Source organism: Phoxinus phoxinus (genome assembly GCF_949152265.1).
Source record: "Phoxinus phoxinus genome assembly, chromosome: 6".
NCBI lineage: Eukaryota > Metazoa > Chordata > Actinopteri > Cypriniformes > Leuciscidae > Phoxinus > Phoxinus phoxinus.
This window is the reverse complement of record NC_136881.1, coordinates 44341676-44358252: the sequence shown is the minus strand read 5'-3', so window position 1 is coordinate 44358252 and position 16577 is coordinate 44341676. Positions and strand designations below refer to the sequence as shown.

The 16577-nt window shown below is 44.5% G+C and overlaps 2 protein-coding genes across 3 annotated transcripts in view; one reads left to right on the top strand and one right to left on the bottom strand.

Moving 5' to 3' along the window:
* The window catches only part of parn (poly(A)-specific ribonuclease (deadenylation nuclease)), a 14565-nt gene extending 6565 nt beyond the window's left edge, over positions 1-8000 (bottom strand). Inside the window, exons 1-17 of one of the 2 annotated variants that reach the window (XM_079616031.1) lie at positions 7790-8000; positions 7534-7684; positions 7247-7324; positions 7050-7129; positions 6415-6482; positions 6211-6292; positions 3642-3702; positions 3408-3570; positions 2896-2958; positions 2776-2814; positions 2626-2665; positions 2241-2321; positions 1664-1720; positions 1077-1154; positions 957-1000; positions 847-889; positions 682-757 (exon numbers count right to left, since the gene is read on the bottom strand). In XM_079616031.1, the coding sequence (XP_079472157.1) occupies positions 682-757; positions 847-889; positions 957-1000; positions 1077-1154; positions 1664-1720; positions 2241-2321; positions 2626-2665; positions 2776-2814; positions 2896-2958; positions 3408-3570; positions 3642-3702; positions 6211-6292; positions 6415-6482; positions 7050-7129; positions 7247-7324; positions 7534-7552 (1072 nt within the window). In that variant the 5' untranslated portion in view covers positions 7553-7684; positions 7790-8000. The remainder of the gene's footprint in view (positions 1-681; positions 758-846; positions 890-956; positions 1001-1076; positions 1155-1663; positions 1721-2240; positions 2322-2625; positions 2666-2775; positions 2815-2895; positions 2959-3407; positions 3571-3641; positions 3703-6210; positions 6293-6414; positions 6483-7049; positions 7130-7246; positions 7325-7533; positions 7685-7789) is intronic. The other variant, XM_079616032.1, reaches the window with a different exon arrangement.
* Positions 1-16577, top strand: part of mslnb (mesothelin b) — a gene marked incomplete at its 5' end in the record, with an annotated part of 567774 nt that overhangs the window by 216564 nt on the left and 334633 nt on the right. The gene's annotated exons all lie outside the window — the stretch shown is intronic.

The window sequence follows — 16577 nt, the reverse complement described above, 5'->3', positions numbered from 1 at the left end:
CTCTGAAGTGACGTAAGACACGCTAGTTGTTGTGACTTATTTTGACGGCGCTGAGAACGACTGAGCTCACATTCTCATTCTCTGTTCGTTAGTTTACGATCTGTCTAATACATTATTATATAGAACTGTTATACATAGAAAGTAGACAGTAATAAAAGGTTATTAGCGTATGCCGTGCGTTGATGTTCTCCTCAGCTAAAGGTTGAGAGCTCCATCTATCACAGTTTTCCATGTTCGTAGAGTTAGTTTCTGGAGTAAATATATAGGCTAATAATCGGTGTGTTTACACAGCTTTTTTTTTTTTTTTTAATGGCGGCTGCTGTTGTTCTGCGTTCGGCCAATCAGCAAACACTAAAGTCACGGATGGTTCCTATAGCGCTGTGTAGGCCGACTCTGAAGCAGGAGTAAATCAGTTCCTCCAAAATAAGTTCCTCGAACTAACATCGTTCCTGCTGTGCGAACACGCCCAAAACCGGGAACTTCCACCGATAGATCTAGGAACTATGAAGAGGTCCTCCAGTGCAAAAGCCCATATTATAAAACAGTCTCTCTCAATCTCACCCGCCGGCTCGCCACACACACACGAGAGTGTGTATGAGAGTCGTGACTCCAGAGGCCTTCAGGACACTGTGAACACACCAAGAGCATGCGTAGTGTGTGTGTGTGTGTGTGTGTGTGTACCAGTGACGGGCGATCTGAAGGGTTTCGCTCTCAGCTGTTTGTGCAGTTCAGCCAGTGACGTGTTGCCGATGATCTCCTGCCACACAAACACTCATTAAACACACACACACGCACACACACACACAGCAGCTCCGGATCATGACCCAACACACACACGTAACGCACCTTGAAGGGCTGCGTGGACGCCATCAGCTTGGTGTCCAACAGCCTGAAACACACAGAGCGAGCGTGAGAAACACACACACACACACGTGATGGTCATGTGATCAGTTTACCTGGGAAACACCGACATGGCCACCTCCTTAAAGTCATCCAGGTCCTGTAAACACACACACACACTCATCAGACGGCCATACGTCACACAATCCCACAATCCCCCAGTGCCGTCCCGTTACCTCGGGCAGCGGCGCACAGAACTGATGGATGGTGTGCATGACGTCCAGCAGCATGTTGTGGCCCACCACCAGCTTACCCTGACACACACACACACACACACACACACACACACACACACACACACACACACACACACAGGTTATGAGGTTTAGATCAGCTCCACTTTAAAGGAAGAATGTTTGAATATTAATGAGCCTCAAGATTAATTACTGTAGTCAGCTTTTTACAGTAAGACCATCTAATTATTGTACATAATTCCTGCAGTATTCCTGATATGAATAGTGTGTGCACACCTGACAAACTTGAGCCGTGTTTATTTAATCTCTGTATTCGACTGCCGTTATCTGTGCTGCGGTTGGCAGTTTGTTCCAATCATATTACACGCTTTACTTGTGTTCAGGAAGATACTTTAGCATTGAAGAAAAGTAGATGTGTTGTGCTGTCAATATAAATCTAACAAAGAAAATCGTTATCGGCACAAATCAGAAATGGCCAAGAAAAAAAAGCAATCGGTGGATCTCTAATAATAATAGTTATGTTAGTGTTTATGTGTGTGTGTGTGTGTGTGTGTGTGTGCACGACTCACAGATTTCGAGATGGCTCTAATAACCCTAGAGAAACCCACGGCGTCGTTCAGCTCTTCCTGTAACACAGATCAGTGAGCTGATGATGTCATGAAGGTGAAGTCCGGGATCAGGTCATGTGACACAGGCAGTCCATCAGTACATGAGCTGAGTGTGTGTGTGAGTGTGAATGTGTGTGTGTGTGAGAGAGAATGTGTGTGTGAGTGTGAGTGTGTGTGTGTGTGAGAGAGAATGTGTGTGTGAGTGCACGTGTGTGTGTGAGTGTGAATGTGTGTGTGTGTGAGAGAGAATGTGTGAGTGAGTGTGAGTGTGAGAGAGAATGTGTGTGTGAGTGAGAATGTGTGTGTGAGTGAGAATGTGTGTGTGAGTGAGAATGTGTGTGTGAGTGAGAATGTGTGTGTGAGTGAGAATGTGTGTGTGAGTGAGAATGTGTGTGTGAGTGAGAATGTGTGTGTGAGTGGTAGAGAATGTGTGAGTGAGTGTGAGTGTGTGTGTGAGAGAGAATGTGTGTGTGAGTGAGAATGTGTGTGTGAGTGCACGTGTGTGTGTGAGAGAGTGTAAGGGTTTGCCCACACACACCTGCTCTCTCTGCTGCTTCTGCTGCTCTCTCCTCCTCCTCTCCTCTTCATCCACTTTACTGATCTGGATGAAACGCTCCTTCTGAACACACACACACACACACACACACACACACACACACACACACACACACACACACACACACACACACACACACACACACACACACACACACACACACACACACACACACACACACACACACACACACACACACACACACACACACACACACACACACACACACACACACACACACACACACACACACACACACACACACACACACACACACACACACACACACACACACACACACACACACACACAGTGTATGAGAGTTTGTTTATTGATATGATGTTTATGAATGAGTGAGTGTTTGTACCTTCTCTGTCTCCAGCGTCTCCACATGAAGTTTAGGAAACCTGAAACACCAGATGAGTGAGACACTGAGCAGATCACACACACACACACACACACACACACACACACACACACACACACACACACACACACACACACACACGAGACTTACTTTGAGTTGAGCGTCTGATAGATGAGCTTCCTCTGAAACCTGACACACACACACACAGGGTATAAACACTCATATTTAGATGAGATCTGTTATACAGGATTATATATGAGTGAGTCTGACCCGGTGCAGGGCTCCAGATCCAGAGTCTGATAAGAGCTGTTCAGGAGAGAGTCCACCTTCTGCCTGAACACACACACACACACACCATCATCCTTCAATATCACCGTCACCAGGGAGAGCGAGTGAGAATGTGAGAGTGTAAGTGAGTGATTGAGTTTGAAGTGAGTGTGAAAGTGAGTGAGTGTGTGAGTAATTAAGTGAGTGACAGGGTGGGTGTGTGTGTGTGTGTGTGTGTGTGTGTGTGTGTGTGTGTGTGTGTGTGTGTGTGAGAGAGTGTGAGTGAGTGAGTGAGTGAGTGAGTTTGTGAGAGAGTGAGTGAGTGAGTGAGTGTGTGTGTGTTTGTGAGAGAGTGAGTGAGTGAGTGTGTGTGTGTTTGTGAGAGAGTGTGTGAGTAATTAAGTGAGTGACAGGGTGGGTGTGTGAGTGTGTGAGTGAGTGAGTGAGTGAGTGAGTGAGTGAGTGAGTGAGTGAGTGAGAGAGTGAGAGAGAGAGTGTGTGAGTAAGTGACTCACTCCACGGTCCTAATGAAGTCTCTCTGGTCCTCAGGCACACTGCAGGCTCCTCCCCCTGAGGGGGGTGTGTACGACACAGGCCCCGCCCCATTCATCTGGCCCCGCCTCTCCTCATACTGCTCCCTCAGCTGAGACTCCTCCTCCCGCGTCAGGTACGCGATCCCTATGGCAACACACCTGTCAGTCACACTCACAGCACACAGCAATCACATGACAGGAAGTGAGATCACATACCGCTGCGGAACACCTTGTTGAAGTCGAAGCCCTGGCTGGCCAGGAAGTCAATGCTGGAGCTCTAGAGGAACAGGAAGGGGAGGAGTCAGATCACGCGTGGTCAGATCACGAGTGGGAGGAACAGGAAGGGGAGGAGTCAGATCATGAGTGGGAGGGACAGGAAGGGGAGGAGTCAGATCACGAGCGGGAGGGACCGGAAGGGGAGGAGTCAGATCATGAGTGGGAGGGACAGGAAGGGGAGGAGTCAGATCATGAGTGGGAGGAACAGGAAGGGGAGGAGTCAGATCATGAGTGGGAGGAACATGAAGGGGAGGAGTCAGATCATGAGTGGGAGGGACCGGAAGGGGAGGAGTCAGATCATGAGTGGGAGAACAGGAAGGGGAGGAGTCAGATCATGAGTGGGAGGAACAGGAAGGGGAGGAGTCAGATCACGAGCGGGAGGGACCGGAAGGGGAGGAGTCAGATCACGAGCGGGAGGAACAGGAAGGGGAGGAGTCAGATCACGAGCGGGAGGAACAGGAAGGGGAGGAGTCAGATCATGAGTGGGAGGAACAGGAAGGGGAGGAGTCAGATCATGAGTGGGAGGGACCGGAAGGGGAGGACTCAGATCATGAGTGGGAGGAACAGGAAGGGGAGGAGTCAGATCACGAGCGGGAGGAACAGGAAGGGGAGGAGTCAGATCACGAGCGGGAGGAACAGGAAGGGGAGGAGTCAGATCATGAGTGGGAGGAACAGGAAGGGGAGGAGTCAGATCATGAGTGGGAGGGACCGGAAGGGGAGGACTCAGATCATGAGTGGGAGGAACAGGAAGGGGAGGAGTCAGATCACGAGCGGGAGGAACAGGAAGGGGAGGAGTCAGATCACGAGCTGAGAGCAGGGGGGCGTGGTGATATGGGGAGAGCAACATGTAATCGCTGAATCTTCTGGATCATGGAGTAAGCGGTTCATGCGCACGCACTGCTCACCCGCGCAACACGACTAAGTTGTAATATTGTGTTTATTGTGTGTATGCCTGTCTATATCTGAGTTATCTTATACTGGATGCATCCCTTGAGTTAGCGCTGTAGTGCGCGTGATCAGCTCCAGCTCAAACGGCACTGCGCGACTAATGACTATCGGCAGGACTGTCATATTACACAACATTATAAAGAACAATATTGTGATAAAACTGTGCATTATTAGTTTAGTTGCCGTGTTGCTCCAGGAAAAGCGCGTCCACAACATGATCATTCTGAATGACGGCACGTAACTTAGTTCAAGTTCACTTGTGCATTCACGTCATTTTGTGCAGAAATAATGTGTAATATTATGTTTATTGAATATATCTGATGAATCTCATATAGGATGCGTTTCTTTGAGTTAAATAACGCGCTAGCAAACTAAGTGCTCCAGTTTAGCGGTAGCCTTCATTCAGCGCGCGCGGCTCAAGCAGAAGTGCACGACTAATAATAACAATTAATAATTTGGGACTGACGTATTACACAACATGAGAACACTATTCACCTTTGGCTAAGCCCCGCCCCCCTTAGTTACTGTTGCTACCTCCGACAACTTCATCTGGGCTCTGGTTTGGTATCAACATGGCTTATGCTGTGACGCTCTTCCTGCTGACATTTTATCAAACTTTTATAAAGCAGCAAATAAAGTAGAAGAAGATAGAAGTAGGCAGAAGCGGCTCAGTGTGCGTTCGAAGGCTATATACAAGACATACGGTGACACGCAAGCAACAACAAGATCCAAATAGAGGCAAAAGCATAACGGTCACAGTCAAAACATGACCCAGCGCATCATATCCTAATGGAGACGGAGACTGGGACTCACAATATCAAGAGCAACACTGTTCATGCAGAGCTGGTCTCTATTCACTTCTATAATCCTTATTACAAAGCAAACGGACTACGCGAGTATAAAGCTGTGTTTATTAGCAGCGTGTGCTAGCGTATCAACAATTAGCGTAGAGAACCGAAATCATGACCTAAACCAGCATAAAACTGTGTAACTAGTGTAACTTCACAGTCAGGTTAAAACACAAAAGTGTGTTGTTGATCTTGAGGGGTTTCGCTGACTGAGGACGTCCACACAGTTTAATCCGAAGACGACACTTGTCAGGATTTGACCGGTTTTGGGAAGGGGAGGGAAGGGAATTGTGTTAAACCGCCGTGAGTGCATTGGGTTTAGCTGCCGTCTTCAGTGCGGTGTTCAGGGAGAGCACGTCCACAACACACACTCTGCATCTGAGGCGGCGCTGGTGACGCTGTATTCGTAGTAGTCATTATATTGATTATAGACACCCATCCGCTCGGGAGCGGTCACTCGCCTCTCGGTTCTCCTGCACACGGAGCCGAACACACGCCTAACCACACGGCAGCGCGGCGATCGGCCCGGCCCGGCGAGATCCCGGTGTACGCCCGCCTCTAGTGAGGGTAACGGCGGATTAGCGTTCTCCAAGCGTTTCTCATGCGCACTGAAACGCTAGTGTGGAGCGCTTTATAAACGTAACGGCGTCCCCAGGCGCATCGGGACTCGTGTGGGCGTGGCCTGAGCAGGGCGAGCGACAGCACTCTCTCACCTGGCAGATGAACTTGATGTCCGGAGACGTGCGGCTGAAGGGCTTGGGGAAGATGTAGAAGTTGAAGGCTTTCGTGATGTATCTGCAGGACACACACACACAGGTGATTCTCTCTCTCTCTCGCACACACACACACACACACACACACACACACACACACACACACACACACACACACACACAGAGGAGGGAGAGCTGGCTCACGTGGACTTGTTCTGCTCGTATCGGAAGGTGCAGATGCCGAACTGGAAGAGCAGGAAGTTCATGGAGTGCTGCAGGAAACAGGAGAGAGTAAAACACCACAGAAGAACAACTAGCCTCACTAATGTAAACTTCAAGCATTAATAAAGTAAACACTCAGTGATTAAAAACAAACACATAAAAAAAACTATATTCAAGCACTTTAAGCACATTTTCAAATATATGGCTATTTTCAAGGGTTTAAGGACTGAATAATTTTTTTTTAAAGTCAAATTCAAGCACTTTAAGTGAACCCTGCGATTGGTCAGATCGCCTGTCAATCAAACTCCTAACAAAGGGAAAGAAACAGAAGGGATTTATAAATTAAGTAAATGGCACCAGTTGTGTCTGTATGAAAGGAGATTGGACGAATAAGGCAATTATACACAAATACACCCCAAAACAGACTTGCGATTCACATTTAAACAGCATATGACGATCAATCAGAGCTCTTTAGAGAAGGCGGGGCTTGTTCCACACATTCACAGCAATACGAGTGTCTTTATCTGAAGATGAGATTGACCAGAAACGTGTGTGTGTGTGTGTGTGTGTGTGTGTGTGTGTGTGTGTGTGTGTGACAGAGAGTGTGTGATCTTTACCTTCCTCAGTTTGGTGTATCTCTCCTCCGGTGTGTCCAGTCCATTGGTCAAAGCACTGACTGACGGCCCATCACTGATTCCTACAACAATAACACACACAGTATTAACACACCCACACACACACACACACACACACACACACACACACACACACACACACACACACACACACACACTCGCAATTATGAAGCACTGACCTGTGAACTCTCCGTCTATAGAGATGAAGTCCGCCTCCTGCACCGCGCTACACACCTCTGGAAGAACCTCCTTAAAATCTGCACCATACAAGATTAACACACATCAACACACACACACACACACACACACACACACACACACACACAAATAAACACATCGCTAGCATACACTCGCGCGCGCGCACACACACACACCGTCACATTAGCGCGCGCTCGCGAGTGTAGGTCTATGCGTGGATCCGCGTGAGGTTTTACAGTGATGTATTTTGATAATTGTATCGTCTTACTCTGTCTCGTGACCTCCATCCTCTAAAGCAGCGAAATAGAAATACACACAAACACACTGGAAGCTTTAACCCCGGTCGCCGGAAACACTCACTCGCACTTCCGATCCCTGTCTGTGCCTGCAGGAGGCGCTGTGAGGCCCACTGAGGCTGACTGTAATTATACACATAAGATATAACGTTCCTGTGATTTTTGATAAATTATTAAATGGAAATTATCCAGTAATCAGACAATTATCCAGACAAATCAAAGTATTACTGTTCGAATTACTCCAGCGCGCTCCCGCTTTAACGGTGAAGAGTGAACAAGCTCTCTCTCTCACACACACACACACACACACACACACACACATTACTCCAGCGCGCTCCCGCTTTACCGGTGAAGAGTGAACAAGCTCTCTCTCTCACACACACACACACAGACACACACACATTACTCCAGCGCGCTCCCGCTTTACCGGTGAAGAGTGTGAGGTAAGAGTTAAGCAGATAAACATAACATCAACTGTTTTTCGACTGAAATGTTAAATGACTGACAGTATTAGGCAAACTACTTAACTCTTCTGTCGAAGTTTGCATTTTTAAACTGAAATAGACTATCCTTGCAATGTAATAATTCGTAATTGAATTACGAGACACGAAAATGTAAAGTCAAGTCTCCTTTATTTATATAACGCTTTCTACAACACAGATTGTATCAAAGCAGCTTCACAGTGATAACATGAGAATAATAACAAAGTTCGTTTCTAGAAGAAAATTGCGTCATCATATCGTCCACCTGAAGTAATGCCAGTAATATTGTTGAATATTAATGTCCCCAACTAAGCCAAAGCAACAGCGGCAAGCACAACTCCATCATCCTCTCCATCTGTGTGAACAGTCTGAGCTCTCATCTATATAACGACTGGATATAGCTCATGACCTCATGATGATTCCTCTGTTGAATATTTTCTCGATTAATCGATTAGTTGTTTGGTCTATAATATGTCAGAAAAATGTGGATCAGTGTTTCCCAAAATATCCACTGATCCACAACTCAAAGATATCCAGTTTACTGTCGCAGAGGAGAGAAGACACTAGAACATGTTCACATTTAACAAGCTGGAATCAAAGAATACTTTTGTCTTAAAAAATGACTCAAACCGACTAATCGATTATCAAAATAGTTGTCGATTACAGTTTCCCCCGCTTGCTAATGTGCAGATTAACGTGCAGATTAACCACAGAAGGAGGAATTAAGGGTTAAAGTTAAAAGTGCATTAGAACTCAATGTATAAAATATAAAATAATTGATAACATCCACACGTTTACACATGAGCCAATAGACACACACACACACACACACACACACACACACACACACACACACACGCGCATCTGTCTCTCTCTCTCTCTCTCTCAAATAAGCACAGACAGAAACACACACACACACACACTCTCCACACACTCTCCACAGTCCCACACACACACACGCGCGTCTGTCTCTCTCTCTCTCTCTCTCTCTCTCTCAAATAAGCACAGACAGAAACACACACACACACACACACACACTCCATCAGTGCAGTGTGAACACAGTCCCACACACACGCACACACACACACACCCAGACACACACTCTCCATCAGTGCAGTGTGAACACAGTCCCACACACACACACGCGCGTCTGTCTCTCTCTCTCTCTCAAATAAGCACAGACAGAAACACACACACACACACACACACACACTCTCCATCAGTGCAGTGTGAACACAGTCCCACACACACACACACACACACACACACACGGGAATGTGAAGTTCTGAATTTATACCAGCATTTAGTTTTCTCCACTGACAGGAAAAGGACTGCCACCACTTCTTGAATTTATATAATTTATTTAATAAAAATTGACTCACAATGATAAAATAGCAACTCACTGGTCAGTTAATGCTACAGCACAATTCCCCAATCCATCAGCTTAGATTCATACTCCCAATCCTGTCCTATACCAGTATATAAAAATCACCAACCAAGCATAAAAATAAAATGTATTGAAAGAAAAGTTCGACAGTCTTTAGTCAAATCCCAAACCACACTCCAGGACCCCTGGCCAGACGAGCGGGCCGCGGACGAGATGAGGCGGGAGTTCGTCCCTTCCCACAGCTCCGCGGTCCAGGAATCAGCGGCAGCACTGAGGAGGGGTGAGAGTAGCCCTTATCTCACGCAGAATACTGTCCCAGCTCTCACACACACACACACATGAGTCGATAGGCAGGACAACTTCCCTTTACTTAGCTCAACTCAGGCGTCGAATCCACCGCATGAACCTCTGCGACCCTCTTCTGATCCGCTGTAGAGGAACACACCACACCCTCGGATCGCAACACACACAGGCATGGATCACACGCACCCGGAACACCGTAAGCTGAGCACTTTCCTTCACTTGTCTCCATTAATGCGCCGTAATCAGATCCTGCTCGTCTGACTGTGAGCTTCTGTAATCAATCGTAGCGATCGGTGTTCCTGCCCGTATGTTCAGCCCGTGGTGTGTGTGCATCTCTCTCTCTCAAATAAGCACATTTTAACTATTTATTTAAGTCCAGTTAAAGGTAGGGTTGGTAATCCTGTTCAGAAACATTTTTTATTATACTGGGTGAAAGTGTCCTTCCATTCTGATAGTAGTCAATACATTATGTGTTCAGAAAAAGGAATGAAACAAATCTGACCTCTGTAGCAGCTGTAGGACAGTAAAAACTCCGACCAATCACTGCCATTCGGTGCGAATGTAAAGAACCAATCAGATGCCTTCATGTCTCGTGCCCGAGCACCACTGCGTGCACAGCAGTGATGCACGGGTCAATGTATAAACAACCCGCACCCGACCGACGTTTTCAACTAACCCGGACCGCAACTCGAACCGCAAAAAAAAAGAAAGAAAATATTGTACCCGACCCGCGTTTTTTAAAGTAGCTATAGTAAATGCTCATCGCGTCATGGGCCGTAGACGGAGGAACTAGGGGTGCGCATTTTTCTGAATGCTGTATGATATAGCCTAGTGTTTTGTAATAAAGGCTTGATTTATTCATTTATTTCGTTTCATTTTCTTAACAATTAAGATGCTGCATGTGTTTATCCAGTCTAATCGAAGTGTGCGTCTCTCCCCGGACTTTCCCAACAAAAATCCCGCCCCCTCTCAGCAAATAGGCTACATAAAACTGACATTACTGAGCTATATGCGTTTAAAAGTAGCCTATTAAAATTGCACAATGGCATTGCTCAGTTCAACGCGTTGGGAAATCGGGCATTTTGTCCCGCGTCAGCTTTTATTCAAAAGTTAATAACGCGCTCAACATTCAAAAGGTAAATAAGGATTTCCCACTTTCATCTGCAGACTGCTCGTGCGTCATCCTCGCGCATTCAGCCAATAAAGTGTAGACCTATGTATTTCATAGAACATTGTGTCTAGTACTATATAAATTACAAAGGTAAACGACCCGACCGACCGCGACCCGAATATCATTAAAAATATTTTTGGATGACTCGTAACCGCGGGCGCAGGCACCCGCTCATTTTGGATCAACCCGCGCATCACTGGTAGGTACATGCAGCTGACTCCAAATGTGGATGCGCGTTCATGTTTGTGGGGGGGCGTAGCTTTGGACGGAGCACTGACAGGAGGGGGCGGAGCTTAGAAGAGGTGCCACTTTCAAATCTGGCTAGCTCTCCAACATTACCTACTCTAGCTTTAAAGCTACAGTATGTAAGATTGTAAGCCACAAGAGGGCGCTGTTTCCAACAATAACAAAGGCGAAGCTTGATGACGCTAGGAAGGAGAGTGGAACGATGGGAGATGTCGTTTTCAACATCCAGAGACGTATGGAATTAATGAATCGTGATCACGGATGAGGTAATTTATTAGTTTTTGTATTACCTGTACGTCTGAACGTGAAATTTTATGTCATGATAATGAATTAACTACAAGGAACGCAAAATGTCATGCTATATTATCCTGTTACAGCTATTTGTCAAATGATTTGTTAGTTTAATGCTGTGTAGTTTTAGGATGTTTATAGTTAATGAAGTGTTGTTTTACGTGTTCAAACCAATCGTAGTAAAATTTAATTTGAACGGACATTTGCAAGTAATGGCTTAATATTTTTTAACAACAGATATCCGATTGTATTTAACTGCACTGCCATAATCTCATGTGGGCCGGACCACCTGGTAAACAAATATATTAAACCCTCTGGGGTCGGCAATCACGCCGGCGTGATTTGCGCGTTTTTTTTTTACATAGCAGCTGAATAAACTTAAAATACTTCGTCATATATGGTCATACAGACTTAATAAATATGAAAAAATTAATCTGTGAGATGTCTACTTTTGTATGTGTCCACTAATTAAGGTTAACAAAACAAAACGTTGTGCTTTTGTAAAATAAAGAAATTAAACAGGGTGTGCTTTCTGCCTCTACGTCTCGTGAACTTTTTTTTTCTTGAGGACGTCTCTAAACATAAACAAAACTCAGCGAATACTTATCACACATTTATGAGCTCTATATCTTTATAATCATTTAAGTGTGTAGTTTTAAATGACCTGATTCAAAACGAAAACAGATATTCTCTGTTTAAGTAATTTGTATAAAACCAACAAGATATCCAGGTTCTCTAACACTTGCTCATTAGTTTTAATGTGACCACACCCACACGCGCAAAACATATAGAGATGCAAATCGTCCACGCGTCGCGCGAGCGCGCCCATTACCTCAACAACAAAGCGGCAAACTTTATCAGTCCTCTGCAGTCGTCGAGTTTGGAAGACATGCTGTGAGATTATTGGAGTTACATCAGAAGAAGAAGAACGCGATTTGAAGACAAGAAAGATTTTAAGGTAAGAAATAATTCTGAATTATATTAGTTAGTGTTATTGTTAAATGTGTGTGTGTGTATTTTATACATTTTAAAAAGCAATTTTAACCAGAACAAATGTAAAATGTATTCCCAAAATCGTGCAGCCCTAGTTTCTCTTGATATCAGCATGTTCACAGCTTTTCTTTTTTTTTCTTTTAGGTATCGTCCTGCTGACTTCAACATGAGCATGAGGAGGTAAAGCGAAAAATCAAACACCTTGGAAATGACAGGTATGCACTATGTTTCAGGAATGGCACAAATGTTTATGACTGGTTAAGTCTCTGTCTTTAGTTCAGTGTGTTAAATAATGTGCTTTTTTGCCATTTGTTGTGTATCTTTGGATTCTTTTTAAAATCTCCTCATTCTTTGTTCAAAGTTCCTCATAGGCCCTGAGAGCTCCTAATAGGGCCATTATGGGAGGCTCTTTGTCTCTCTCAGCTGTGAAACACTCAATATTCATGGGTGGTTTACGCCTACTCGCATAAAGCTTTCTTACACAAGACATGTCTTACAAATTTTATATCCATATATTGTCTTATCTGAATGAGTATTCAGGATGGTTTTCACATCGTTTTGGAGCAAATATTCTAGGCTACGTGATACAATTTTCAAAAGGCTTGTGTAGAAATAATCAGTTTGGGTTTCTTGACCTTATTTCAGTGACTTTTTTTTTGTGTCATTTTCACAAACCACGCATAAATTATATTATCTCAAAACGACAAACTTTTAAATACATGCTGCTAACATACTATTGTAGCAGAGTTTGTGCTGAATGCAGTGTAATAAGACTTTAGCCATGAAAATGTCACAAGTAACAGAAATAAGCACAAATGTCAGAGCATGTCAGAACACCTCCAGGACCCAGAAAACACCTCAGACCCCAGAGGGTTAACACACTTTTGAAGAAAGATTTTTGTTTTCAAGAAAGAGGTTGATGTTTTAAGTCCACTGATGAATGTTTGAACTTTCAGTCTTTTAAGAGTTTCAAAAAGTTAATTGAAATTCTTCTTGAGGAGTTCTGACTGCTCTTTATGAATATCATTTTTCCCCACATTAATGATGAGTCGATTTGCAGTCTTATGTTGCATCAGAATGTTCTCAAGTTCCCTGTTTACATCAGAAGCTGTTGCTTGTGGAAGGCAGCACGTAGTTGTATCCCTGCTACTAATGTTTCTGATAATGGAGTCTCCTACTATCAGAGTCGTGTGCTCGGCTGCGCTCTGAGCTGAGTGCCGCTGTCTGCTCGACCTTGAGCACAAGTTAGCATCAGTGTTAGCTACTGGCTTATCCAGTCTGTGTTCGATCACATTCATCACGTTTGGGGATTCCTCATTTACATTCATTAATACTTCAAATCTGTTCTCAAGATGTATAGGCGGTGGTAGGAGACCAGTGTTTGCAATCCTTGTCAGAGCCGTATCTGGGGTAGAGGATGCTACTGCGGCAATATGTGATACTCGTGACAATCTGATGTCTCGAGTGCCTTTGGGTCTCGCTCCCTGTGTGTGCCATCGATTTGTAAGTCGATCGGCTTGTTTCTCTACACTCAGTATGGCCTGTTGAGGAGCACTAGATTCATGAAACTCACCTGCTGTATGCTGAGGGCGTCCATGACGGAGCTCTGTTGTGTGTTCCGTCTGGTTTGGTGGTCCCGCAAATAACTTTGTTTCAAGAACTGCAAACCTTTGTAAAAGTCTGTGGCAGTTACTGCAGCAAGTAGATTCCAGAAGAGGCACACATGAGTCGATAGGCAGGACAACTTCCCTTTACTTAGCTCAACTCAGGCGTCGAATCCACCGCATGAACCTCTGCGACCCTCTTCTGATCCGCTGTAGAGGAACACACCACACCCTCGGATCGCAACACACACAGGCATGGATCACACGCACCCGGAACACCGTAAGCTGAGCACTTTCCTTCACTTGTCTCCATTAATGCGCCGTAATCAGATCCTGCTCGTCTGACTGTGAGCTTCTGTAATCAATCGTAGCGATCGGTGTTCCTGCCCGTATGTTCAGCCCGTGGTGTGTGTGCATCTCTCTCTCTCAAATAAGCACATTTTAACTATTTATTTAAGTCCAGTTAAAGGTAGGGTTGGTAATCCTGTTCAGAAACATTTTTTATTATACTGGGTGAAAGTGTCCTTCCATTCTGATAGTAGTCAATACATTATGTGTTCAGAAAAAGGAATGAAACAAATCTGACCTCTGTAGCAGCTGTAGGACAGTAAAAACTCCGACCAATCACTGCCATTCGGTGCGAATGTAAAGAACCAATCAGATGCCTTCATGTCTCGTGCCCGAGCACCACTGCGTGCACAGCAGTGATGTGCGGGTCAATGTATAAACAACCCGCACCCGACCGACGTTTTCAACTAACCCGGACCGCAACTCGAACCGCAAAAAAAAAGAAAGAAAATATTGTACCCGACCCGCGTTTTTTAAAGTAGCTATAGTAAATGCTCATCGCGTCATGGGCCGTAGACGGAGGAACTAGGGGTGCGCATTTTTCTGAATGCTGTATGATATAGCCTAGTGTTTTGTAATAAAGGCTTGATTTATTCATTTATTTCGTTTCATTTTCTTAACAATTAAGATGCTGCATGTGTTTATCCAGTCTAATCGAAGTGTGCGTCTCTCCCCGGACTTTCCCAACAAAAATCCCGCCCCCTCTCAGCAAATAGGCTACATAAGACTGACATTACTGAGCTATATGCGTTTAAAAGTAGCCTATTAAAATTGCACAATGGCATTGCTCAGTTCAACGCGTTGGGAAATCGGGCATTTTGTCCCGCGTCAGCTTTTATTCAAAAGTTAATAACGCGCTCAACATTCAAAAGGTAAATAAGGATTTCCCACTTTCATCTGCAGACTGCTCGTGCGTCATCCTCGCGCATTCAGCCAATAAAGTGTAGACCTATGTATTTCATAGAACATTGTGTCTAGTACTATATAAATTACAAAGGTAAACGACCCGACCGACCGCGACCCGAATATCATTAAAAATATTTTTGGATGACTCGTAACCGCGGGCGCAGGCACCCGCTCATTTTGGATCAACCCGCGCATCACTGGTAGGTACATGCAGCTGACTCCAAATGTGGATGCGCGTTCATGTTTGTGGGGGGGCGTAGCTTTGGACGGAGCACTGACAGGAGGGGGCGGAGCTTAGAAGAGGTGCCACTTTCAAATCTGGCTAGCTCTCCAACATTACCTACTCTAGCTTTAAAGCTACAGTATGTAAGATTGTAAGCCACAAGAGGGCGCTGTTTCCAACAATAACAAAGGCGAAGCTTGATGACGCTAGGAAGGAGAGTGGAACGATGGGAGATGTCGTTTTCAACATCCAGAGACGTATGGAATTAATGAATCGTGATCACGGATGAGGTAATTTATTAGTTTTTGTATTACCTGTACGTCTGAACGTGAAATTTTATGTCATGATAATGAATTAACTACAAGGAACGCAAAATGTCATGCTATATTATCCTGTTACAGCTATTTGTCAAATGATTTGTTAGTTTAATGCTGTGTAGTTTTAGGATGTTTATAGTTAATGAAGTGTTGTTTTACGTGTTCAAACCAATCGTAGTAAAATTTAATTTGAACGGACATTTGCAAGTAATGGCTTAATATTTTTTAACAACAGATATCCGATTGTATTTAACTGCACTGCCATAATCTCATGTGGGCCGGCCCACCTGGTAAACAAATATATTAAACCCTCTGGGGTCGGCAATCACGCCGGCGTGATTTGCGCGTTTTTTTTTTACATAGCAGCTGAATAAACTTAAAATACTTCGTCATATATGGTCATACAGACTTAATAAATATGAAAAAATTAATCTGTGAGATGTCTACTTTTGTATGTGTCCACTAATTAAGGTTAACAAAACAAAACGTTGTGCTTTTGTAAAATAAAGAAATTAAACAGGGTGTGCTTTCTGCCTCTACGTCTCGTGAACTTTTTTTTTCTTGAGGACGTCTCTAAACATAAACAAAACTCAGCGAATACTTATCACACATTTATGAGCTCTATATCTTTATAATCATTTAAGTGTGTAGTTTTAAATGACCTGATTCAAAACGAAAACAGATATTCTCTGTTTAAGTAATTTGTATAAAACCAACAAGATATCCAGGTTCTCTAACACTTGCT